The sequence below is a fragment of the Ceratotherium simum genome, chromosome 12, assembly GCF_057802395.1.
Source record: "Ceratotherium simum simum isolate JZ-2026a chromosome 12, ASM5780239v1, whole genome shotgun sequence".
Classification (NCBI taxonomy): Eukaryota; Metazoa; Chordata; class Mammalia; order Perissodactyla; family Rhinocerotidae; genus Ceratotherium; species Ceratotherium simum.
The window spans coordinates 64,674,745-64,702,025 of NC_141911.1; the positions used below are offsets into that span (position 1 = coordinate 64,674,745).

Below are 27,281 nucleotides of genomic sequence, written 5' to 3' on the forward strand. Positions count from 1 at the left end.
AAAAAAAAGACTGGCAGCTGATTTTTCAAAAGCAGCAATGGAAGCAAGATCTAAAATCATCTTTTTTAGGCATGATTATTATTTTTCTTTGCAAAACAGAAACAGAGAGTTATTTTCCTGGCATAGAAGCTGAATCATGGGAAGATACTCTATCCCAATTTTAAAATTCCACTTTGAACAAATCTGATCTGAATACAAGTTGCTTGTTTTCTGGACATGAGCATATACTTTATTTGATTTGGGTGGAAAAAGAAAAGATCTTTACCTTTGATAGGTAAAAACCAGACTTGAAAGCATTGGTTTTGAGGAAAGGGCTGAATCCTGGCTCTACTGGTCATTAACCAAAATCTTGTGCAACTTACTTACTCTTAGGTGCCACACTTTCCTCATTTGTAAAGTGGGATCTAATAATAGTACATATTCAACAGGTTGCTGCAAAGATTAAATGATTTAATGCATGAATAACACTAAGAAAAATGCCTGACACTTTGTAAAAATTAGCTCATTTACTTGATAATGGAGAGTTCAAGAAAAAAAGATTCCTTTGATTTTTTCAATAATTTGATGACCATATTTCATTGATTCTAAGATTTACATTTAGTTTCATATTTTAGCATCTCAAACATTAGGGTATGTCTTTTAATTGACAGCATCTTTTATTTTATGAAATGCAGTAATTTAAACTGAGATCATAGTTCCTGATGTACCTACCTAATTACCTAATATAAGTTCACATGATGAAATCTGAAAGTTATCACCATTAGGTGTTCCACCCCCTTGCATTGAAAAATAAACATACAAAAAACATCTTTGCTCACCAGAAAGATACTAATATATAAAGCAGAAACACTTTTTCCAGTTGTTTATAATAAAGTTGTGGGAGGTATATATATATATATTTTGTGTGTGTGAGAAAGATCAGCCCTGAGCTGACATCTGATGCCAATCCTCCTCTTTTTCCCAAGGAAGATCGGCCCTGGGCTAACATCCATGCTCATCTTCCTCTACTTTATATGGGACGCCGCCACAGTATGGCTTGACAAGCGGTGTGTCAGTGCAAGCCCAGATCCGAACCCTCCGGCCGCCAAAGCGGAGGGCACGCACTTAACCGCTATGCCACCAGTTGGGAGCTATATTTAATATAACTTTTATCATCTATTCAGTGTGAATCAAATGTATATTATGAGTTTGGAATACATCACATCATAGCACATACTTTTAAAAGAAAAAATGCTCTACCCATTTAGATTTTACAACACAAAAATAAAAATAGTTTCTAAAGTCTGTATTCCATAGTTAAAACTTTCAAAGTTATTTATTTAACATTTGCTAGTGTCAAGACATCGATGATATATAAATTTTTAACCACTTTATTGAAGTATGATTGACATGTAAAAAGCTGTACATATTTAATGTATACAATTCGATGAGTTTGAGGAGAAGTATACACCCCTGAAACCTTCACTACCAAAAAAGACATAAACATATCCATTACCTGCTAGTTTCCTCCCACTTTCTTTAGTGTCAGTATCGATATCAGTATCAGTATCAGTATTGGTATTAGTATTAGTATTAGTATTAGTGATGTGGTGGTAAGAACACGTAACATAATATCTACCCTCTTAGTAAATTTTAAATGTAGAATACAGCATTGTTAGCTATAAGTACTATGCTGTATAATGGATCTCCAGAACTTATTTATCTTGCATAAGTGAAACTTTGTACCCTTTGACCATCACCTCTCCATTTTCCCCTTCCCACAGCCCCTGGCAACCACCATTCTATTCTCTGCTTCTATGAGTTTGACTATTTTAGATTCCACATATAAGTGAGATCATACAGTATTTCTGTTTCTGTGTCTGGCATTTTCACTTAGCATAATATCCTCTAGGTCCATCCACGTTGCCATAAATGGCAGGATTTCCTTCTGTTTTAAGGCTGAAGAATATTCCCTTGTATGTATATATCACATTTTCTTTATCCATTCATCCATTGATGGACATTTAGATTGTTTCCATATCTTGGCTATTGTGAAGAATGCTGCAATAAAAATGGGATCTCTTAGAGTTCCTGATTTCAATTCCTTTGAATAAACACCCAGAAGTGGGATTGCTGGATCATCTTATTTTTAATTTTTTCAAGAATGTCCATATTGTCTTCCCGTAATGGCTATAATTTAAACACTTTTAATAATTATTTGTTGAACTTAAATATGTATTAAGATAGTTAAATATTATGGTGATAATTATAAAGAAATTCTAATCTAAGACAATAAAATAAATAGAATTTATAGAAAATACACACAAAAATACTGCAGCTACATAAAAATAGAAGTTTTAGAGCTTTAAAGCCAAGTTTTGCTGGAATTTCTAAAGATATATAATTGAAAAGACCAGGCACAATTTGTCAAGCACCGTTTCTTTTGATTTCAAACCTAAATGTATTACAAATGAAATAGAGTACAAGTGTTTTTTACTTGCTTACAAATAACTCTTACAAATGATATTTTGCAAAAGATATTTGATATCCAAAATGCTTTATGGGATTCATACCATGTGTCTGCTGCATCTATTTTTCGTTTTAAAGGAAAGTTGCAATGAACAAAGCACCAAATAAATATAAGTTAAAAGGAAACAAAATCTTTGCTTTCTTAAGAATATCTGAACATGTAAAGCTTATACATTTGAGCAAATATCTTCCATCTTTGAATAATCTAACTTTTCTTTTAAAAAAATCTACCTACCTATCCATCTGTATTATAGTACTAATGTGCAATGCTTAATTATTCCTCAATTAATTTTACAAAGGAAATTGAACTTAATGAATAAATGGTTTTCTAATGCTTATTTTTATTTTAAGTTTACCATTTTCTGATCAATTTAATATTCCAGAATAAGCCACTACATATAATAAACATTTCATACATAAGATGAAATACATAAAAAGTTCCATAGGCTTCTTTACGCTCACTATTATTTTCCCAGCATTAGTTTCATTTCATGTATAATAGAATAGTCATAACTTTTTGACTATTTCATATATTTTTAACAATAGTGTAAGATTCCAAAATCTTATTTCAATTTACTCAATTAGAAATCATTTTAAAATACTAACTTAAAGAATGAAATTTGCTTACTTTATGTGTTTATCGCCTAATTTCTTTATTATTTTAAGGAATTCCTACTCTTATAAATGCTGCATTGGACCTACAATGAAAGAAAAAATAACATTTTTTTTGTGTGTGTGGAGAAATGTTCATATGAATATTGTTGCTAGAAAAAAATATATCATTTCTTATTACATAAATTCTCAAATAGATACCATCCTCCAGAACAATATTTAATACATACTTAATATGGACCCTCACAATTTGCTCCGTTACTCCTGACATTCAAGACATAAATTTTAAACTATAAACTGTGTTTCAAATATTAAATTCCTATCATATTTGAATATTTTCAATGAAATTTTAGTTCCTGTATGCATAAGTATTTTAAATTTAAATTTTGATTTTAAATTTCTCAAACTGTCTGTAATGGTTCATTTCATTGCAGCTAAAGCTTTTTTCTTTTTTTTTCTTGGGAGGGAGATCAGCCCTGAGCTAACATCAGTGCTAATCCTCCTCTTTTTATTTTTTTTTTGCTGAGGAAGACCGGCTCTGAACTAACATCTATTGCCAATCCTCCTCCTTTTTCTCTTCCCTAAAGCCCCAGTAGACAGTTGTATGTCATGGATGCACATCCTTCTAGTTGCTGTATGTGGGACACAGCCTCAGCATGGCCGGAGGAGCAGTGCATCAGTGCGCGCCCGGGATCCGAACCCGGGCCGCCAGTAGCGGAGCGTGCGCACCCAACCACTAAGCCACCAGGCCAGCCCGATTGCAACTAAAGCTTTTATAGATGCTTAAATAAGATTACATTGACCTCTTAAAACAAAAATGCATTTTTATATTTTTACAGTGAAAAACATTTATAGTAATTTACAATAAATTGCTCTTTCAAAAAGTTTTACCAAATTGAGACGTAAGAATGTCCCTGCTGAAAATATTTCATCCTAAGGCCAGTAAATCTTCCTGTACTTTTTTTCCAAATGGCACAAATAAAGATAAGACCTAGCAAGTTTTGACAACCAAGTAGCATTACTCTGTAGTATGAAAGAATTCCATTTGAATAATTTGTGTACCAGGGTAGCCAGTATTTGTTACCATGTTGAATTTGTCACTTACTACATAGGACACAAACAATAAAGAAAATTTTTTTATGTGGGAAGTATGGGGAAGGTGGAGGGTAACATATCTGAGGAAACAGAAAAGACAGCACTTGAAATAACAGGATTTTAGAGGTTTAGTGGCAATAACTCTCAACTTAAGACATGCCAAGTCATTCCTATACTGAAGCTTTAACAAGAGCTAACCTAGTAACATTGGGTGAGTTCCAGGAACGCTATTATAAAAGTTTTAAGATTTCTTGTGGTTTCAAGATATGGAAGCAATCTAAGTGTCCACTTATAGATGAATGGACAAAGAAATTGTGGTGTATATATATATATGTATGTAAATATATTTTATATATTTATATACATGATATATATATGATGGAATATTACTCAGCCATAAAAAGAATGAATTCTTGCCATTTGTGACAACATAGATGGGCCTAGAGGTGCTAGTGCCCCTCTAGAGACTAAGTGCTAAGTGAAATATGCTAAGTGAAATAAGTCAGGCAGAGAAAGACAAATACCATATAATTTCATTTATACATTTGTGGAATCTAAAAAACAAAACAAAAGAATAAACGAAACAAAACAGAAACAGACTCATAGATGTAGGACACAAAGTGGTGGTTACCAGAGGGCATAGGGGTTGGGAGGGTGGGCAAAATAGGTGAAGAGGATTAAGAGGTACAAACTTGCAGTTATAAGTTAATCGTGGCAATGTAGCGTACAGCATAGAGAATATAGTCAATAATATTATAATAACTTTGTATAGTGACAGATGGTAACTAGATTATCATGGGATCATTTTATAATATATATAAATATCAAATCATTATGATGTACACCTGAAACTATTAGGATATTGTATGTCAATTATACTTCAATTAAAAGAAAAAAATTTCTTGTGACTTTTCTTTATGTGTCTTTTTGGAATTTAATTTCCTTAGTAATTACTAGTTAAAAATTTTAGAAAACTTTGAAATGGTTGTGACTAATTTCTGGAGTTAGTGGAGAGTGGAATAACTGTACAAATGTACCACTATTTAAAGAAAGAATGCTTGATGAAACACAAGGTAGTGATAGATTAGAAAAGTGAGTGAAAAGAGAGATGGTCTTATAAAAAATTTCTTTAGAAGAGTTTTATAAGGAAAAATCATTGTATTCCATAGGTTAATAGTGTTATCTACAGCTTTGACATTTTTCTATGGCTGTCCTTGGTCTATGCACATCTGTATTTATCCTCAGCTCTTTAGAAAGCCCAATGTATCTCTTTGTAATTCTCATTGTAAAATACTATATCCAAATATGGTCACATGTGTATCATATGAAACCTCTTCCCTAATGAAGGTAACGACATGGTGGGAATGAGATACTATGGACATCTGTAGGTATGTGGTTGGGGTTCTTTGAGCAATGGGGCAAAATGCAACTTTTGTTCATTCCTTCAGATTATAATGCTCGTTTCATACCCAACTTAATATCCCTTCCAATCAATTTCTGATCTCTTCACTGTGGTTATGATCAATTCTCACTTACTGTTATAATCAGGAGAAACAAATTGGTTTGTTTGTCTTATTCTGGTTGTTGGGGATGAAGTTATTATATTTTGGACAGTTACCCTTCATCACAATAAGAAAAGTTATAATAATTTCCTGTTTACTACTATGTGCTAATAGGAAAGAATGTTCTTGGCCTCAATAAATCTAATTTTGATTGTCTGTGTATGTGTATGTGTATGTGTGTGTTTGCAATTTAAGAACTCTTTCCATACTGTCAGCTACTCATGTGTTCTGACCTTATGAAACCATTTCGTTAAATAAAAAAACAATTAGTTTTTGCAACCTGCTAAGTTTATATAATTTAATTCTAAGACTTTCTGACTGTTCTACTTAAAATAAAACTTTGGAGTTCCTGTGGAGTACAATTTCACTTTGTACCATTACTACCAAAAAAATGGAATTGAAAGAGATCTTGAAATTTAAATAGGTTCTGAAAATGCTACTTTCAAACATCATTGCATTTACCTCCAAGCAGGAGAAATCAGCTCAAAGCTTTGTGTTCCGCCATGGAAAAGTACATCTTGTTTCCTATATTGGAAAACAGGACATAGAAAGATCAAATGTCTTACTAGGATATCTAGCTCATCCAAACTTAAAAAGCAGTCATATAATGATTAGCTTGAAAATCCTTGTTGCAGCAATAAACTCGTCGCAGAAAGTTGTCAAATATACTGCATTTCCATTTGCAATGGTATTATTGAAGTTGCTTTGCCATTTAAATGCAAGTACAAGAATAAGCACTTATGACAATAATACAATTTGATGTCATTAAAATTATTCAAGCAGTTTAAAAAAATAGTCTCGTTCATCAGTGACAGTAATGGCTCAGGTGGAAGGATAGCTATGAAAAGACAAATGTGTCATTTCCTATGTATTATATACAAATACATACATATGTATATATATATATGTGTGCACACACGTATGCATTTGCCTGCTAACTTCATTTATCACTAATATTCCATACCTCATTATGAGCCTTGCAACAGTGATACAATAATTTCATTTGCATCCCTATAAAAGACATCAATCAAGCATTTAGATAAATAAGAATCTCATATCTGAACGCTGTCCATTCTGATGTGTGTTGTGCACGCATGTGTGTGTGTGTACGTGTGTAGGTATGTAGAAAATTTCTAGCCACAAATAACAAAGCTGTATCTATGTATCCAAATCATTCATTCAAGCAATGGGGCTAAAAAGATGTTTATTGAGGCAGCCAAAATAATAGCCTTATAGGACGAAGTTGAAATATTTAAATAGTTCATGCTAAATGTCAACTGCATGCGTATATGCAACTGTTTTCAGAAACAAAAATGATTAGATTTTGAATTTTTAAGATTTTTTCCAGATGTTTTATAATTTAATGATAACTTTAGTGTGTTTACTGTGGTTGGATAATTTGATTGAAAAATAAATGACATAATAAGAATGCCATAGTAATGAGTGGAATTGAAGTGCTAAAATGAAAATTTTGACAACAAAGCAAGTAAAAAAGCAATAATAATGAAAAATAGTTTTTTTACTATCTACACTGCACAGCATTGTTCTTATTGTTCTACAGATTTTAACTCAAATCTTCAAAACAATCTAAGTCGTGGGTGCTTCCAGTACTCCATTTTATAGAACAAGCAACAGAGATGCAGTGAGTTTAAGTAACTTGCCCAAGGTCACATAAGCAGAAAGCAACAAAGTTGTTATTTGAATCCTGGAAGTCTGACTCCAAATACACGACATTGCCTCTCCATTTTGACTTTTGATCTTGAATTTTTCCATTGATCATTATGTTTTTTTTTTTTTCTTTCTTATACACCAACAGATTTTTATTGTTGTGCTATTTATATTTTGACCATTTGTATTTTTAAGTAAAAAAATTCAATCAAATGGACACCCGGAGTATGTCAGATAAATGTAAATATTTTTAGCTAGGCTATGAAAAATGGTCTTTGCCTCATTGAAGGGAAGTTTAATAATATATTTTTTTTTATTTTTTTTTATTTTTTTTTAATTTTTTGTTTATTGCAGTAACATTGGTTTATAACATTGTAAAAATTTCAGGTGTACATCATTGTACTTCTATTTCTGCATGGATTACATCATGTTCACCACCAAAATACTAATTACAACCCATCACCACACACATGTACCAAATTATCCCTTTCACCCTCCTCCCTCCTCCCTTCCCCTCTGGTAACCACCAATCCACTCTCTGTCCCTATGTGTTTGTTTATTGTTGTTATTATCTACTACTTAATGAAGGAAATCATACGGTATTTGACCTTCTCCCTCTGACTTATTTCACTTTGCATTATACCCTCAATGTCCATCCATGATGTCACAAATGGCTGGATTTCATCATTTCTTATGGCTGAGTAGTATTCCATTGTGTACATATACCACAGCTTCTTTATCCATTCGTCCCTTGATGGGCACTTAGGTTGCTTCCAAGTCTTGGCTATTGTGAATAATGCTGCAATGAACACATGGGTGCATGTACCTTTACAAATTGGTGTTTTCAAGTTCTTTGGGTAAATACCCAGCAGTGGGATGGCTGGATCATATGGTAGTTCTATCCTTGATGTTTTGAGGAATCTCCATACTGTTTTCCATAGTGGCTGCACCAGTTTGCACTCCCACCAGCAGTGTATGAGAGTTCCCTTCTCTCCACATCCTCTCCAACACATGTTGTTTCCTGTCTTGTTAATTATAGCCATTCTGACTGGCGTCAGGTGATATCTCATTGTAGTTTTGATTTGCATTTCCCTAATAGTTAATGATTTTGAACATCTTTTCATGTGTTTGTTGGCCATCTGTATATCTTCTTTGGAGAAATGTCTGTTCAGGTCTTTTGCCCATGTTTTAATTGGGTTGGTAGTTTTTTTGTTGGTAAGATGCATGAGTTCTTTATATATTTTGGAGATTAAGCCCTTATCAGAAGTATGGTTTGCAAATATCTTCTCCCAATTGTTAGGTTGTCTTTTCGTTTTGTTGATGGTTTCCTTTGCTGTGCAGAAGCTTTTTAGTTTGATGTAGTCCCATTTGTTTATTTTTTCTATTGTTTCTCTTGCCCGGTCAGACGTGGTGTTTGAGAAGATGTTGCTAAGACTGATGTCGAAGAGCGTACTGCCTATCTTTTCTTCTAGAAGTTTCACAGTTTCAGGTCTTACATTCAAGTCTTTAATCCATTTGGAGTTAATTTTTGTATATGGTGTAAGGTAAGGGTCTACTTTCATTTTTTTGCATATGGCTATCCAGTTTTCCCAACACCATTTGTTGAAGAGACTTTCTTTTCCCCATTGTATGTGCTTGGCTCCTTTGTCAAAGATTAGCTGTCCATAGATGTGTGGGTTTATTTCTGGGCTTTCGATTCTATTCCATTGATCTGTGTGTCTGTTTTTGTGCCAGTACCATGCTGTTTTGGTTACTACAGCTTTGTAGTATATTTTGAAATCAGGGAGTGTGATACCTCCAGCTTTGTTCTTTTTTCTTAGGATTCCTTTAGCTATTCGAGGTCTTTTGTTGTTCCATATAAATTTTAGGATTCTTTGTTCTATTTCTGTGAAAAATGTTGTTGGAACTTTGATAGGGATTGCATTGAATCTATAGATGGCTTTAGGAAGTATGGACATCTTAACTATGTTAATTCTTCCAATCCAAGTGCACGGAATATCTTTCCATTTCTTTGTGTCTTCTTCAATTTCTTTCAGAAATGTTTTATAGTTTTCGTGTACAGATCTTTCACCTCTTTGGTTAAGTTTATTCCTAGGTATTTTATTCTTTTTGTTGCAATTGTAAATGGGATGGTATTCTTAATTTCTCTTTCTGCTACTTCGTTGTTAGTGTACAGAAATGCAACTGATTTTTGTATGTTGATTTTGTATCCTGCAACTTTACCATACTCGTTTATTACTTCTAAAAGTTTTCTGGTGGATTCTTTGGGGTTTTCTATATATAAAATCATGTCATCTGCAAATAGTGACAGTTTCACTTCTTCCTTTCCAATTTGGATCCCTTTTATTTCTTTCTCTTGCCTGATTGCTCTGGCTAGGACTTCCAGTACTATGTTAAATAGGAGTGGTGACAGTGGGCATCCTTGTCTGGTTCCTGTTCTTAGAGGGATGGCTTTCAGTTTTTCACCATTGAGGATGATATTAGCTGTGGGTTTCTCATATATGGTCTTTATTATGTTGAGGTACTTTCCTTCTATACCCATTTTATTCGGAGTTTTTATCATAAATGGATGTTGTATCTTGTCAAATGCTTTCTCTGCATCTATTGAGATGATCATGTGATTTTTATTCTTCATTTTATTAATGTGGTGTATTACGTTGATTGATTTGCGAATGTTAAACCATCCCTGCATCCCTGGAATAAATCCCACTTGATCATGGTGTATAATCTTTTTAAAGTATTGTTGTATGCGATTTGCTAGTATTTTATTGAGGATTTTTGCATCAATGTTCATCAGTGATATTGGCCTGTAATTTTCTTTTTTTGCGTTGTCCTTGTCTGGTTTTGGTATCAGGCTAATGTCAGCTTCGTAGAATGAGTTAGGGAGCTTCCCCCCCTCCTCAATTTTTTGGAAGAGTTTGAGAAGGATAGGTATTAAGTCTTCTTTGAATGTTTGGTAGAATTCACCAGGGAAGCCGTCTGGTCCTGGACTTTTATTTTTGGGGAGGTTTGTGATTACTGTTTCGATCTCCTTACTGGTGATTGGTCTATTCAAATTCTCTACTTCTTCTTGATCCAGTTTTGGAAGGTTGTATGATTCTAAGAATTTATCCATTTCTTCCAGATTGTCGAATTGGTTGGCATATAGCTTTTCATAGTATTCTCTTATAATCTTTTGTATTTCTGAGGTGTCTGTTGTAACCTCTCCTATTTCATTTCTGATTTTACTTATTTGTGCCTTCTCTCTTTTTTTCTTGGTGAGTCTAGCTAAAGGTTTGTCAATTTTGTTGATCTTTTCAAAGAACCAGCTCTTGGTTTTATTAATTTTTTCTATTGTTTTTTTGGTCTCTATTTCATTTATTTCTGCTCTGATTTTTATGATTTCCCTTCTTCTACTGATTTGGGGCTTTGTTTGTTCTTCTTTTTCCAGTTCCTTCAGGTGCATTGTTAGATTGTTTATTTGAGATTTTTCTTGTTTGTTGAGATAGGCCTGTATCGCTATAAACTTCCCTCTTAGAACTGCTTTTGCTGTATCCCATAAATTCTGGCATGTCGTATTTTCATTTTCATTTGTCTCCAGGTATTTTTTGATTTCTTCTTTGATTTCTTCGTTAACCCAGTCGTTGTTCAGTAGCATTTTGTTTAATCTCCACATATTTGTGGCTTTTCTGATTTTCTTCCTATAGTTGATTTCTAGTTTTATACCGTTGTGGTTAGAAAAGATGCTTGGTATTATTTCAATCTTCTTAAATTTATGGAGACTTGTTTTGTGGCCTAATATGTGATCAATCCTGGAGAATGTTCCATGTGCGTTTGAAAAGAACGTGTATTCTTTGGTTTTTGGATGGAATGCTCTGTATATATCTACTAGGTCCATCTGTTCTAGTGTGTCGTTTAAGGCCAATGTTTCCTTATTGATCTTCTGTTTGGATGATCTATCCGTTGGTGTAAGTGGAGTGTTAAAGTCCCCTACTATTATTGTGTTACTGTCTATTTCTGTTTTTATGTCTGTTAATAATTGCTTTATATATTTAGGTGCACCTACATTGGGTGTGTAGATATTTACAAGTGTTATATCCTCTTGTTGGATTGTTCCCTTGATCATTATGTAATGCCCTTCTTTGTCTCTTTTTACAGTTTTTGTTTTAAAGTCTATTTTGTCTGATATGAGTACTGCTACCCCAGCTTTCTTTTCATTGCCATTTGCGTGGAGTATCTTTTTCCATCCCTTCACTTTCAGTTTGTGAGTGTCTTTAGGTCTGAAGTGTGTCTCTTGTATGCAGCATATATATGGGTCTTGTTTTTTTATCCAGTCAGCCACCCTATGCCTTTTAATTGGAGCATTTAGTCCATTGACGTTTAAAGTAGCTATTGATAAGTATGTACTTACTGCCATTTTTTAACTTTTTTTTTCTCAGTGTTTTAGTAGTCCTTCTCTGTTCCTTTCTTCTTCTATACAGAATTGATGGTCACTTTAGTTTGACCTCTGTCTGAAAGCTGTACTCTTTAACTCCCCTCCTCCCTCATGTTTTTGATATCATATCTAACCTCTTTGTTGTGCATTTGTATCCATTACGTTCTAATCATGGAAATAGATAATTTTTCCTATTTGTGGTCTTTTCTTTTCCCCTTAAATCAGTCCCTTTAACATTTCTTGTAGCACTGGTTTCTTGGTGACAAACTCCTTTAATTTTTGCTTATCTGGGAAAATTTTGATCTCTCCTTCCATTTTGAATGATAACCTTGCTGGGTAGAGTATTCTTGGCTGTAAGTTTTTTCCTTTTAGCACTTTAAATATATCGTGCCATTCTCTTCTAGCCTGTAAGGTTTCTGCAGAGAAGTCAGCTGATAGCCTTATGGGGTTTCCTTTGTAAGTAACTTGACATTCTCTTGCGGCTTTTAGGATTCTCTCTTTATCTTTAATTCTGGACATTTTGATTATGATGTGTCTTGGTGTGGGCCTCTTAGGGTTTATCTTGTTTGGGGCTCTCTGTGCCTCCTGTACCTGGATGTCTGTTTCCTTCCTTAGGTTAGGGAAGTTTTCATCTATTATTTCTTGAAATAGATTCTCTGACCCCTTGTCTCGCTCTTCTCCTTCTGGGACACCTATAACACGGATGTTAGTGCGCTTGATGTTGTCCCAGAGGTCCCTTAGACTGTCCTCAGTCTTTTTAATTCTTTTCTCTTTTACCTGTTCACCTCGGGTAATTTCTTCTAGTCTTTCGTCCAGCTCACATATCCGTTCTTCTGTATCCTCTACTCTGCTTTTGAGTCCCTCTAATGAATTTTTCATTTCCAGTATTGTATTCTTCATTTCTGATTGGTTCTTTTTTATGTCTTCCATTTCTTTGTTGACATTCTCACTGAGTTCATCTATTCTTCTCCCCAGATCAGTGAGCATCCTTAACACTCTTAGTTTGAACTCTCTGTCAGGTAGGTTGCTCATTTCTGTTTCACTTAGTTCCTTTTCTGGGGTTTTGTCCTGTTCCCTTACTTGTAATGTATTCTTTTGCCTCTTCATTTTGCCTCTTTCCCTGTGCTTGTGTCTACGTATTGGGTAGGTCAGCTACGTCTCCTGCTCTTGGATAGGTGACTTTATGTAACTGATGGCTTAGGAGGCTTCCAGTGTGCTTCCCTCAGTTCTCAAAGTTCCAGGGGTGACCCCTATGTGGGCTACGTGTATCCTTCTGTTGTGGCCTGTTTGCTCTCCCTGTAGGTGCCCAGGGAGGCTGAGTTATGCTCCTGGCCAGCTGTTGTAATGCTCAGCTGCTTGTAGTTGTTGTGGGCCCTTCAGTCTCTTTATCAGGTGTGGGGATCCCCAGCACAGTTGGCTGCAAGTTCTAATACCACATTTGTGTTGCAGTATTTCTTTTAAGTGAGTAGGCCCCCACTGTGGCAGGTTGTTAGGCTCAGGGCCTTACAATTGCTGTAAGCCTCTAGCCTATTAGGTCTCTTGTCAGCTCTCTGAGGATTGCAGCTGGGTGGGGCTGGCCTCAGGCACAGGAGCACCCAATTGTTTCAGGTTTTGGAAGGTGGAGCAAACCTCCTATGTGGGTCTTTGAGAAGTACAAGTCTTCTGCGGCTGAGAAGCCCTGCCACCCACAGGTCCACACACACAGTCCACACAGTCCTGCCCTGTGTGAGTGCCCCGACCTCCCCAAGTGGACCCAGTCTCTCCATGGCGGGAGCCCCACACAGTCTGCCACTGCCCCACACTCTCCACCCGCTCCTTGTGCACACCCTGCCCTGCTCAAGTCGGCTCAGTTGCCAGGCTGCAGAGAATCCAGTCACCAATCTATGCAGGCCCACACATTGCCTGAGGGCTTGTTGTTGGGTGGGGCCAGTCTCTAGGGTGGGCTGCCTGCCCTGGCTGAGCTGGATTAAATCGGTGCTCTAGCGGGTGGGGCAGACCCTGGGCTAGCAGGCCTCAGGGAGAACTCCAATGGTGTCTGTGTCAGCACGCCCACACCAGGCCACAACAATGGCCGCCGCCAATGTCCCAGTCCCTGGAGAGGTCTCACCCCTCACCGAGATGCACTCAGGGCCTATTAGGTGAGTCTCTTTTCACCCAAGCACTGTACACCTTTCTTTCTGGTGATTTTAGGGTGCTTCCTGAAACGGGTGAGTTTGCGTGCAGGCCCTTTAAGAGCCAGTTTTAGTTTCTTTGTGAACCGGGTTTTCTGGGGGTGCTCCCCAGTGTTTTAGTAGCAGGCACAGTCAGATATTATGCCGCTGGTCTCGATTGTGCTGGGTCCACAATATGCCCACAGCGGGGGCGCTCCCGGCTCAGGACCCCGCGCCTCCAGGGAGGCTGCGCACCTGTGAGCTGCTCCCGGCGGCCGTGAAGCTGGCGGCTTGTGAAGGCGGCGTTTTTCCTCTCCGGAAGGGAGTCTCTGCCTCTTCCCCCTCAGTTAGGATTGTCCGTTGTTGCAGGAGTTCCTCTTATCCAGTTTTCAGTTCTGTCTCAGGGGTAATTTTTCCACGAGTAGTTGTAAATTGGCTGTGTCCACGGGAGGAGGTGAGTTCCGAGTCTGCCTACGCCGCCGTCTTGACTCCTCTCCTGATCGTTATGTTTGAATGTTGTTTTTTTCTCTATATGTTTTTACTTAAACAAATTTTTGTAATTTAACTGTACTTCTTAGAAGATGCGACCCTAGCAAATGGAAATTTAAGATAAGAATCATAATTCATAATTTGTTCCTTTGCAAAACTCATCTAATACCTTTTTATTTTTCAACATAATATAGTGTAGCTTAAAGTAAAAATTAGATACTTATTCTATTAAATTCATGATGAGCATTAGACTTGATAAACCATATAAATGCACATATGATATATGCATATGTGTTTTATATTTAATCACATTCATAAAAATGAGTTTTTTCAAAAGTCTGAAAATTTGTCTCTATATAGCTACTCTATTTAGTAACTACCATGTAATACTGGGAGGAAGGAAAGTTTTTTAGAATGTACTTTTTTCCCTTAAATCTATTCCCTAATGCAACATTAATACTATTATTAATGGTTTACTTGTTGGCTATATTTTTATTCTAGTGATCAAACAATAAATTAATAAAAGTGCTTAGTTTTATGCACCAGATATGCAGAGAGAATCTAAGAAATTAATCTCAAAAAAGCATTTTAATGAAATATGTTAGGGAAATTTGTAAGAGTTGTTTTAATTCCTTTAAAGTAATTTTGCAGTATTTTAAATCTTCATTCACTCTGTCTATAATTCCAAATTTGGTTGTTAATAATGGTGTTGGAAGTTAAGCAATTTGCCGGAAAACAGCTGCCTTAGGTCATGCTTCTTCCATCTTAAAAATTTTAGTCTTAGTAAATATTATCTCACTACAAATACTAGGATATGAAGTAAATGAAAGATGGAAAATATATTTGTGTGTTCATTTGTGTATGAATTGATTTGTACGCACAGAAAGTCAAAGACGATAGGGAATGCAGATTATTTTAAATATGAAGATATTTTTATTTTTGTATATTTTTGGTTGAAAAAACCACTAAGTCCAAATTTTTTTTTTAAAGATTTTATTTATTTATTTTTCCCCCAAAGCCCCAGTAGATAGTTGTATGTCATAGCTGCACATCCTTCCAGTTGCTGCGTGTGGGATACAGCCCCAGCATGGCGGGAGGAACCGTGCGTTGGTGCGCACCGGGGATCCGAACCCGGGCCGCCGGCAGCGGAGCGCACGCACTCAACCGCCAAGCCACAGCGCCAGCCCCAGTCCAAATTTTTTAATGGAAGCTGGAGTATATTTTTCAGCCTCTTAACCAAAACTGCCTTCCTCCTTTATGTGGGTTTATAGTTTCCCTATGGAAGTTTGAATTTTCATTAGAAAATAAATTTAAAACTGTTTTAATAAATCAAGAATGTGTATCCTCTCAGTCTTAGAGCAGTTGGAAACTATTTAACTTCTTTTAGAATATGGACAAGACATATTAGCAACATTTAGCTCCATAAAGCAATTTTCTGATAGTCTTTTCTTAAAAATTATTAGTCAATAAGTCATACCTCTTTATGCTTCCTTCTAAATTTTTATCTAATTCCAGTAAATATTGAAATATAAAGTACTATATACTAATATTCAGATATATATGTAAGTAATAATACATAAGCATCAAAATTATCTGATGTCTGTCAATAATTGGTGCTCAAAAATATTTAAGAGATGGTTTTCTCTATAGAACTGGAATAGCCATGACTGAGATTCAGGAGAAGTGGAATCCAATCAATAAACTGTATTAATGAAATTCCTACTGCAATCAAAGTACAGTTTTATATGATGAGGGCTAGAACACAGGAATAGCTTCTGGAAATATTGAATAAGATCTATCATCTGGCAGAGGTAACACATGTATGCAAATAATTTCAAGTTATTATAAAATATAACAAAAGCAAGATATAAATAAATAGATAGAGAATTAAATGTGATGAGGATGACCAGAAAAATTTCATGGAGAAGGTGGTGTTTGAACCCCATCTTCAAGGATTAAGGGAATGCCACCAATCAGAGAACAGTACAGGCGGAAAGAATTCTTCAGTAGACTTCTGAGATGGAAAGACATAATATTTGTCTGGTGTGCCTGGGTGTTATATTTGTGTAGAAATATGATAGGGAGACTAAAAATTTATTTGGGTATTATTTTATGTAGAGGCTCAAAGGACCCATTATGGAGTTAAGGGTTTATTCTGCAGTAAATGCAAAATCACGGCATGTTTTGTTTTGCTTTGTTTTTTCTAAGCAGGAAATGGGCCAATCAACGTTCTGTCATAGAAAAATAACAGTGTGGGATGTATGGGAGGAGTTAAGGCTGGAAACAAGCCCTTACAGACATGGCTCAGAGAATTGTGGCAATAAATCATGCCGGCAATTCTAAGACCTGAACTAGCCCTGGGACTAGACAGGAGAAGATGGGTGCAGAAGAGGTACCACTGATAAAAATCAGCAGGGCTTGTTTACTACTTTACATGAAGGGTAACAGTGGGGGGCATCTAGAAGGAAGAGAGGAAAAGAAATACTTAAAAATTATTCTAAGGATTGAGCTAGGGTCATTTAAATGCTGGTGATGCTATTATGAGGAGAAAGAAACCCAGCATGTATTTTAGGGGCAGGGTTGGAAGTAATTAGTGAGGTATCCAACTCCAAAATAGTGACTGTATTATGGTTTAAAGAATTAAAAGCTAGTGAAATAATATTGAAAAAAGTCAGGTCAGTTTCATGAGGATGCTGAGTATTGAGCTGATTGTTCAAGAAAAGTAAAAGGAGAGAGAAGAGAAAGCGCTCCCTGGAAACTACAATAGGGAAGAGGGTCACAATGGATGATTTTGAAGTCCTCATGGGGAAGCATTAACAGTCACAAGTGAAATTGGCTAAGGGAAGCCATGTCTTTAAGGACTGTATTTGGTTTCGTCCTTTCAGACCTAAGGAAGGGAGTCGTGTAGGTTTGCCAGGAGAGACTTTCAAGGAGAGTTGTGGTATATTGAAGCAGGAAATTGTATCCTACATGAAATTATATCCTAAAGTGGACTGAAGCATGTACGCTGGGAAGCAAGGAAAAGTGCTACTTCCCTGAGGTGATGGGGCTTATGTCACCGTGGTCACAGTAAGACCTGGGAGGAGGAGACAAATCTGAGATATTTGAAGGACAAATCTGTTGCACTTGGTGAATTGAATCTATGGAACAAAGAGAAGGGAAACAGGGGTATAGCTTCAAGTTTACATCATGAAACTAGGAAGAGAGGGGGAGGGTCAGTCCATAGACAGGAACAGGGCCCTTGGAGAAGAATCCAATTTGAGATTTCAATTTTAAGCAGATAGACTTGGGGCAAAACAAAACAGTCTTAAAAAAAATATTTGCCCAAGTTTCAGAACACATATTTATAAGTTAACAAAAAGGAAAAAATGAGTGAGAAAAGTTTAGAAAAGTGCTCGTTATCTCCCTATTATTTATTAGTAATGTGAAAAATTATATTTTGAATATATATTTTGAGTATATACACTGTGATTGGTATTTTACATTCCCTCTAGTCTTCTCAATAATTTCAAAGTTATTATAATTATGCATATGTTAAAGATGAGAAAAATGAGACTCTGCAAATATTGAGGTGTTTGTTTAAAGCCACAGAGAGAGTGAAAGAAACAACAGCAGTCTGTCTCCGTATCCTGTTCCCTTACACATTGCCACATTTCCCTTGATTTTCCCAAAATACCACATTAAGAACTTATTTATAACAGATTTTGATGGAAGTTTACGGTTACAAATGAGATTATGATACTGGCTCAAGACAAGGTTGCCATAAGGGAAGCCATATTGTAGAAAAGCAAAACCCTACTGTAACTTTGAATAACCTCTGACAAACTAACCCAGCTGGATGTGCACCCTCCAGGAGATCTAACTGCTCTGTAGATTCCTTGACCCCTGTTTGTGCATGTACCTCTCAGCTGCGATAAGATGATAACTTCGTTTTTTTGAGTTCCTTAGGAATGTGATGACCCCCAAACAGAGAATCTATGCTAATAGCCATCATCAATGAAAACTAAAAGATCTGGTGTGGTGACGCCCAGTCTGTAACACCAGAAGGTCAACATTCCTAACCCCCTCCCCAATAACACAATGGCCTATATAACTGCTGTAAGATTTCATGCCCCCTTAAGATGGTTCTTTTGGACATGAGTCAGCCATCTTCCCTCTTGCTAGCAAGCTGTAATAAAAACTCCTTTTTCTCCTACCACCTTGCCTCTTGACTATTGGCATGTGTTGCGGCGAGCAGAAGGCCCCACGTTGGGCAGTAACAATTATACTACAATACTACATAGTAACAACAACAACAACAATTAAAATTCAATACTGTATATCCAAATTTTAAAAATCCTTTAGCCACCTCCATATCTGAAATTAATTTCTGGCTGACATTTTTCTGCAAGTCCTCCATGGATTGCTATATTGCTGAGACTCATTCTTCATCTCCCTTCTCCTCTTCCCCTCCTTTATCTGTTCCCTCTGCCTTTCCCCACAACCCCTCTTTTTCTCCTCCTCTCCCTCTGCTTCTCTTTCTCCTCTCTCCTTTCAGTTGCTTAAGGTTCATCCTAGATGGCCAATCTGAAGTAATCTGTTATCAAGCACAAGTCAACTCTTTGTTTAGCTATCTCCTCTTCTCTTCCAATCTGTGTCCTTTCACAGGCTGAGGTTGCTAAACAATTGTACCTCCCTTAATATATTTGCTAACCAAGGACCATTTACTTCAGAGGAAAAGGATCTCTTTCTTATAAGCAGAAGAAGCATCAGCCCCTAGGGCTATGTACTGCCGATTTACTTACATATAAAAGTCGCTGTGGTACAACTACCTACAATGCATTATACTAATGCTGTTCCCATTTGGCAATATACTAATACAAAGTATCAACTCTTACATTGATGGCTTCCTCATCTGCCAATACATATTCATATACACTGAACATACTGATGCCCTTCCTATTAGGCAACATGTCATCTGCTATGAGGCATGTCTGTTTGGTGCTTTTGACTTTGTATTTTTCTCTAATTTAGGTGACCAGCAGTCTATGATGCACTGTTCACCAAACGAGTGACAATACAATGTAACTTGGCCTGATCATTATTAATAACAGCAACTTCCAGAATGACAGCCTAGATGTAAAGTCTAAACTAATACTTGATGTGATCATATTTATGATATATTTTTCTCCCAGTTTTCTTTAAAGACACTTCTTTATAAACAAGAGTGTGTGTGTTGACGGGGGAGGGCAGAGAGAAAAAAGGCTAAATACAAATGGGAAGCCAGGGATGTTAAGTTAAAATCATTTAAACCATTTGTAACCACACATATACTAATATGGAAATTTAAGATGAGTCTATTTTTATTTATGTTAAAGTCCTTAGGGAAATAAATGCTCCTGAAATATGTGATCTATGAGGAGTACCAATTCCAGTTAAATTGAAATTTTAATGTCTAAAGGTAATTTCAACATAAATGTGTGTGTGTACATGCGTGTGTATGGAGATATATGTGAGAGGGAAAAAAAGAAAGAATAAAAATACAAAAATAAAAAAAGGAAAAAATCATCCAAAATGGTAATGCTTTTTCTTATCAGAATTTGTTGTTATTACTGCTGTTATTAGGACTTACTACAGCATAACTTTCAAAATAGAAATCTCTGACCATAAGCATCCAGAGAAAGGAAGGATTTCCTTTTCTGTAATTTAAATTTCTCAAAAGAAGAGCAATTAGTCTTTGAAAATAAAGAAATCGTATTAATGTTAAGATCCATGGTCTTGAAAGTTTATAAACTATGCTTAGATCGTAGTATAAATGTTTATTCACTGAGTATGACCAGAAACATAGTGAAGAATTTGGTTTTACCGCGATACGACATTTCTAATAAAAGTTGTATGGCACATTGTGAAAGTGGCATTCCATCAGAGACTGGATAGAGGGAATCTGATTCTAAGTTTATTTCCTATAGACAGTGAAATGGCCTTTTAGAATGCTTTATGAAACCACAAATCATTTGAGCTGCTCCCTGGTTGAGAAACTCAAATTAAATTGTAAAGAACCTCCAAGAAAATCAAGAGATTTTTGAAACTAACTTCACTCTATCAACATCACCTTCACGCTTAGACGGTTACAACTAGTTTAGGGGCTGAGAGGGGTTGCTTTAGTCCTTTAGAAAGTATAAGCTAACACTATAATTTTAATGCAGTTTACTATTAATTATATTATCAGTCATGTCCCTATCACTGTTTTTCAAATTTGAATGTTTTACAGGTCCTTTTTAAAGAAAAACAATTGTGAACCACAGTGATAATTTAAATCATTTTTATATTACAACAAATATCTGTTAATATAAAACTATATGTAAAATTGTAGTTTGTATTTAATTGTAACCAAAAAATAAACCCATAATTTATATATAAACGAAGCTCCCTAGCGGGCAGTCCTAAGATTAACAAATTAATGTGATGGATGATGTTTAATTAAGTGTTGCCCACGATGTGTGTTACATGAGAAGTGTGACTATGGTGCTATCTGCTGTGCGGAAGTTCATCTAAGCTCCGCGTGATCCTACTTTCTCTTGACTCTCTGATTGTACATCCTATCAGCCTTTGCTTTGTGTCATCCTGCCACTTACTTATTAACTGTCCCTATGTTCTTTTTCATTAACTGATGGAATCAAATTAAGTACTACTTTACACAAATTACTTTAAAACAGAGACTCAAGTTAGGCATTAATAACACCTGTACTAGGCCATGAGGTGGAAAGTTTAGCAAGACCACAAAATCTGCTTGGACTCAAGAACTGACATGAATGACAACTGGAATTCAGATTAAGCTTGTTTTCATTTTAGTTTACTTCCAGATGGAAAAACAAACAATAAAAGGATTTATACAAGTCAATATCTTTTTAGATAGATCATTCATTTAGAGATACAGCTTCCTATCTATTCATGAGTGTGTGTGGACTTTACAATGGGCAACGTAACCGTAATGGAATAAGGAATCCTCCAAGTCAAAGGTGATTTGAGTTTTCTGAATTTTATAAAACAATCAGCCAAGGGGTAGGGACCACATCAAAAATCAAGGACCGAAAATTTCCAGATAACGGTAACATATGAATAAATTCTTAGCATGTAATTGGCAGGTCTACAGCGTAAGGCTCATAGCAAGTGAGGCCGTTGACAACCTTCAATGTTCCTCTGGATCAGTGGCCTACAAAGGAGGCTGCATGCATCCTACTAGAATGCCAAGAGAAAACGTTAGAGTTTCAGCTCTTTAGGTTTTTATCTCACCTTTCTAGTAATTATATTTTGTAGCATATTTGTTTAAATCTACATAAAGTCAAAAAGGTTGGTGATCGTATTTCTGTTTGGTCTGAAATATGCATGATAGTTTTTAAAGATTATCATGGAAATAAAATACAAAATTATGTATTATGTATGAGTGTAACAGAAAGCGTGTATGCTCATTAGAATACATACAATGATTCCGGTTTGAAAAAGACAGCCCTAGGTAAATACACCAAATCACAAAGAAAATGATTTAATTCAACTAGTACTTTGTCTGATATTCCTTTTTTATTTAGTACAACTCATATGCAAGTGTGTCACTCTAGTGATTTCTTACCTCATGATAGGTATAAGAAGTTCTGTTTGTTTGTCTAGTTCTCCTACGATTCCTGTATTGAAAATAAACCTACTATGTCTTTTTTTTTTTTCTTTTTTATTTATTTATTTATTTTTTTAATTTTTTGTTTATTGCGGTAACGTTGGTTTATAACATTGTAAAAATTTCAGGTGTACATCATTGTACTTCTATTTCTGCATGGACTACATCATGTTCACCACCAAAATACTAATTACAACCCATCACCACACACATGTACCGAATTATCCCTTTCACCCTCCTCCCTCCCCCCTTCCCCTCTGGTAACCACCAATCCAATCTCTGTCCCTATGTGTTTGTTTATTGTTGTTATTATCTACTACTTAATGAAGGAAATCATACGGTATTTGACCTTCTCCCTCTGACTTATTTCACTTTGCATTATACCCTCAATGTCCATCCATGTTGTCACAAATGGCTGGATTTCGTCGTTTCTTATGGCTGAGTAGTATTCCATTGTGTATATATACCACAGCTTCTTTATCCATTTGTCCCTTGATGGGCACTTAGGTTGCTTCCAACGATAGCCAAAACCTACTATGTCTTATCTTTTTATACCATCTCATATCTTTTTAGATAAATCATTCATTGAAATATTATAAATATTTATTATTAAATATTATAAAAATTTTAAACCTTAATAATTTTCATTTTTTTCCTTTTAAGGAACTCATAGGGACTTATTAGCATTCAGAGAAATTCAGTGGGTAATGTATATAGAGATTCAGTTCTTTAATAAAAGCCAATGTGATTAGGATGCATTATGTTTCTATATCTGAGATAACTAAACAAAGAAACTTTAGATATTTACATAGATTTCCACTCCATGTAAGAAGGGGTAGCATCATTGTCATAACTAAGTAGTTATGGGAAGCTAGAGAAGCAGTATGGTATTGATTAAGGAAATCAGAAGTTCAGAGGCAGTTTTGGGTGGACCATATTACCTAGATTCATATTCCCTCACTCTCTTCATCAGACTGCTTTACTTTCCTTCATAGTGTAAGTGCATGCTAAGACAGTTATTATAACAACAGTTTTGATAAATAGTACACCTAATTTTTGCATTTCCAGAAAAATTTTCATATCCTTGAGCATCGTTTCATATGTGATGGTGCTCATCGTTCAAGTGTCAGAGCTTTCCAAGCATATAGTAAAGTATTCCAGGAGTACAGAAGACTGAGAATTTAATAGTCGGGGAAAATTGCCCAGAGAAGGGTGTGGCAGGGAAAAGGAGACAGAATTAGGTCCCAGGGAATAATAAAATGTAGAGCATTGAGACAATTATCTCATCATTTTTTCCAGCTTTATTGAGACAAAATTGACATATAACCTTGTGTAAGTTTAAGGTGTACCACATGTTGATGTGATACATTTGTATATTGCAAAATTATTACCACTGCTCTCATCATTTTAAAAGAATAAGTCCATTCTATTTCAGTACTTTGAGTATATTATGTTTTCCTGAAATTCCACTACTAATTCTTTACTAGTGGTTAGGATGTTCTTCAGTGGTTACTAGCCAGATTTCTTTGTAATCAGACAACAAAATTTTGTTTAAGTTGCCTATTTCAGCTACATCCGCTGCTCACTGGCACTAAGAGAGATGTGTTTCTCATCCAGTTTTACTCTCAGTCAGTATATTAACCTCTCGTACCGTACAGTGGAGCTCCCATGTACTGATGGTTCAGCATATGTTGGCTACTCTGATTTTTCCACTGGCCTCTAGTATGGAATAAATGGCCTATTTCCTTATAAATAATTGTCCTTCGTTTAAGTAATACAGTGATATTTTGACAAAATATTCTTAGTTTTTCTTTTAAGTTGGTTTACATCTATATTTAACATTAGCATTTATTGTGTGGCTTTTCTACACAAGGAATCACAACGAAGTTTTCAAAATACTATCACGCTTTCTTAAACAGCTTCCTCTAGGCGGGTGCTTAATAATCATGCAAATGGGGTCAGAACGAAGCTGCAAAACTCTACAATGTTTGTAGGCTTCACTGAATATTTGTTTGAATGAGTGAAGGAAGAAGTGAATGAAATACTGTATCCTGGCAAAATACTAGGATGAACATTTTTATCTATACCTTTTTGCTGTGTGTCTTCTGAGAGGCGTTGGGTAAAAACGTTGCAGGGGGTAAGGTGCTGTTTAAATCTGATTGCCTGTGGACAGCGCTGGCTTGTGGGACAACCACAGACAGCTGCCGATTTTAAAAGAAAGCCTGGACGTGGAAAAGTACTTAGGTTTAGATTCATGCAAATTTCAAGCCAATCCTTCAGTGTTTGGGAAGCTAGAGACCAGTTTCCACATACAATTTACAGGAATATATGCTTTATATGAACTTAGGTAAACAGTATGTAGAAGCTCTGAAATTTGAACTACTGTTGGCAATACATTTAAAACTAAACAAAATCATAAAGGCTAGTAATAATTTAATAAAACTATAAAATTTAAATAATAACCTAATGTCATGGGGAAAAAAGTATATATAGGGAGCCAGTGAACAACTCCTAGTTCACTAAAACCTTGTAATTTTAAAAAGAATTCTATCTATAAAAATTGTTTAACTTTAAATTATAAAAGTGTATTCTTATTTAAATAAGCTCAGAGGTATTTAGAACCATTCTACTAAAATGCATACAATCTAAATAAAATGCAGTATGTCACTCTAAGAAACCACTTTCCACTGATTAATCTGGGGATTTGCTTCTGGAATAGAATTCTCTGCATTACAAACTCATAATATTTTCCTGTTTGAAGGGGATTTTATGTTATCAAGGCATGTATAGCCTACTTATTTCTACAGTCATAAGAATTTAATGTAGTGTAACATCTCACATCTCACATTTTAGAATTGTGACTAATAACAGTCCTTTTGGAGGGAAACATGCACACACAGACTATGAATCCTTTATGACTCTCACAAACTGTGCATGTCTCCTCCCAGTAGTACCTGCTAAGATTCATGGACACAATAACCAGGCATGATTAGGATATTACAAACTATAATTCTACTCGATTTGTTATTGAAGATGAAAACAAAGTTTCCCATAAAATGACATCATTATTTCTTTGAAAACTAGAAGCACACTTCTAAAGCATGGCCAAGATCATGAGTACCGTAAATATCTCTGGGCAGCCTCTGAAGTATTTCGTTCCTTTAAAAACCAACAGACTTATCTTCTGAACAGTAGAGTATGTGTGTGTGTGCATGACAATGTTTCATTTTCAAAGCAATATATGCCAGGTAAGCAGGTATAATTTATGATTGATTAAGTGGACTCTTAGTTGTTTACATGCTTCTGGAAGGTCACTTAGCAATATTTGTAATTGATGCTCTCAGAGAAATTTTAATGGTGGTGAAATATATTTACATGTTTGAAGCTTGTGATTCCCCAGGGTGTTGACTTAGAACAGACCCCAAATATTATCATTATGGTCTTTCCTTCACATGGAAGAGTAAAACTTTAAGAAATCACTTCACTTGTGTTCTCATTGGAGGAAAAATCTGAACTCTACGGGAGTGGGTAGGAATATATAACATGAAGGCAAGATATTGAAAAAAAGTCACTTTGGAAGGGATGGAAAAAAAGCAATGACCCCAATAATCAGAAGAGTCAGGTTTTGGTCCTGCTCTGATAGAATGTTAGCCACAACCCTAAAGGTGCTGGGTCTCAGTGTCTTCCCCTATAAAATAAGGGTAACAGACTACAGGCGCTGTGATGAGCTATAAAGCCTCCTACAAGTCTACAAATTGATTATTTTGTATGGATGTAATAAAGATAGCATCGAGCTTAGGTTTTTCATAACCTCAATTTTCAACTTCCCCTTTTCATTCCATCTCTTCATATTTTTTTTCTATTTCTCCAACTCCAACAGTTTTTCACCTCTCTGCCCCTCATCATGCACGTGTTCTCATTTCCCAATTAAGTCACTGTAGGTTTAATCCCTTTATACGTCTTCACCTTCTGCTCATATCTCATAAGGTAAAACTCCAGCCCAGTTTAAATCTTACTGTCCAGTTACTCCACATATGACTCTAACTGCTCAAGTCCATTGGGGAAAAACACACAATCACACTGCTGATTCACTTTTAATTGATTACCTCTCGCCTTGAAAGGGTGCTTAATGCTACCTGGTCCTCTACACAGTTACCCTAGTGCAGGGGTCTACCAAATAGCTGGCTTACGTGTAACCTGAGGAGTACACAGTCATTCCTAGCAGGAGTGGTTTAAGCGAATCAATTACAACATCCTCAATTTTCCTATGCACTCCTTCCTACACCTGATCTACAGAAGGCACCTGAGGTCCTGACATCCTATTGGACTCCTTTTCCACTCCTCCTTGCATAAGTACCTTTTCCCAATTTCCAAAAGAAGGACACTATTTCTAATCAATCTACATTTTACCATAGCTCATTGCTGAAAGATTATCATCTCTGAGTTGCAAAACAAATAAAAGTTTCAGAATATTAGTATTGATAGAATACACTGCTCTAAAGGTGAAGCGACAAATCCTGTTTCAAGTCAAGTGGTTCCAATTGTTGTTTTCAACAAAAATAATTGAATATCCTCAGTCATCCAAGGTGCTGGGGGGCGACACACAGTAACTATAAAGAAGCCCTTCTTTAACATTCAAAAACTCTATTATGTTATTCCTATAACTCTGACTCCACTCCATTTACCACACAAAAAATATTATCCTAATGTAACTTATGCATGTAAATCTTTTGTTGTTCGTACTCTCCTATAATTCTAGAAGAATGTAATATCTTGCAATTTTATAATGTGTTCTGTTTCCTTGTTCTATAAAATTCTAAGCCTCAAAAAAATTCATCTGTATTGAGTTGGTATTACCATTAGTTTGATTTTGATCAAAATGCAATGATCTTAACTTTGAAAAGGAATTAGTAAGCACAAAGTATTTTACTTAAAATGATCTCTTAAGGAGGTTGAATAAGGATTTTTTCAATGCGTTTATGTTTCTGTGGATGAATTTGACTTATTTTAGAAAGAGACCAGTTCAACACCAGTTCTCTTCCTATCTTTTGTTTTTATAAATGTAAATGCCTAAAGCCTTGTTTATATAACAGTAATTGGGAGTGGAAGTTGTCTCTTAACCATATATGTTCAAT

The 27,281-nt window shown here is 35.6% G+C and overlaps 1 protein-coding gene across 3 annotated transcripts in view; it reads left to right on the forward strand.

Moving 5' to 3' along the window:
* Positions 1-13,837: 13,837 nt before the first annotated feature.
* Positions 13,838-27,281, forward strand: part of NDST4 (N-deacetylase and N-sulfotransferase 4) — a 238,459-nt gene continuing 225,015 nt past the window's right edge. Inside the window, exon 1 of one of the 3 annotated variants that reach the window (XM_087437693.1) lies at positions 13,838-13,997. In XM_087437693.1, coding sequence (XP_087293819.1) covers positions 13,940-13,997 — 58 coding nt within the window. In that variant the 5' untranslated portion in view covers positions 13,838-13,939. The remainder of the gene's footprint in view (positions 13,998-27,281) is intronic. The other 2 variants (XM_087437695.1, XM_087437694.1) reach the window with 2 other exon arrangements.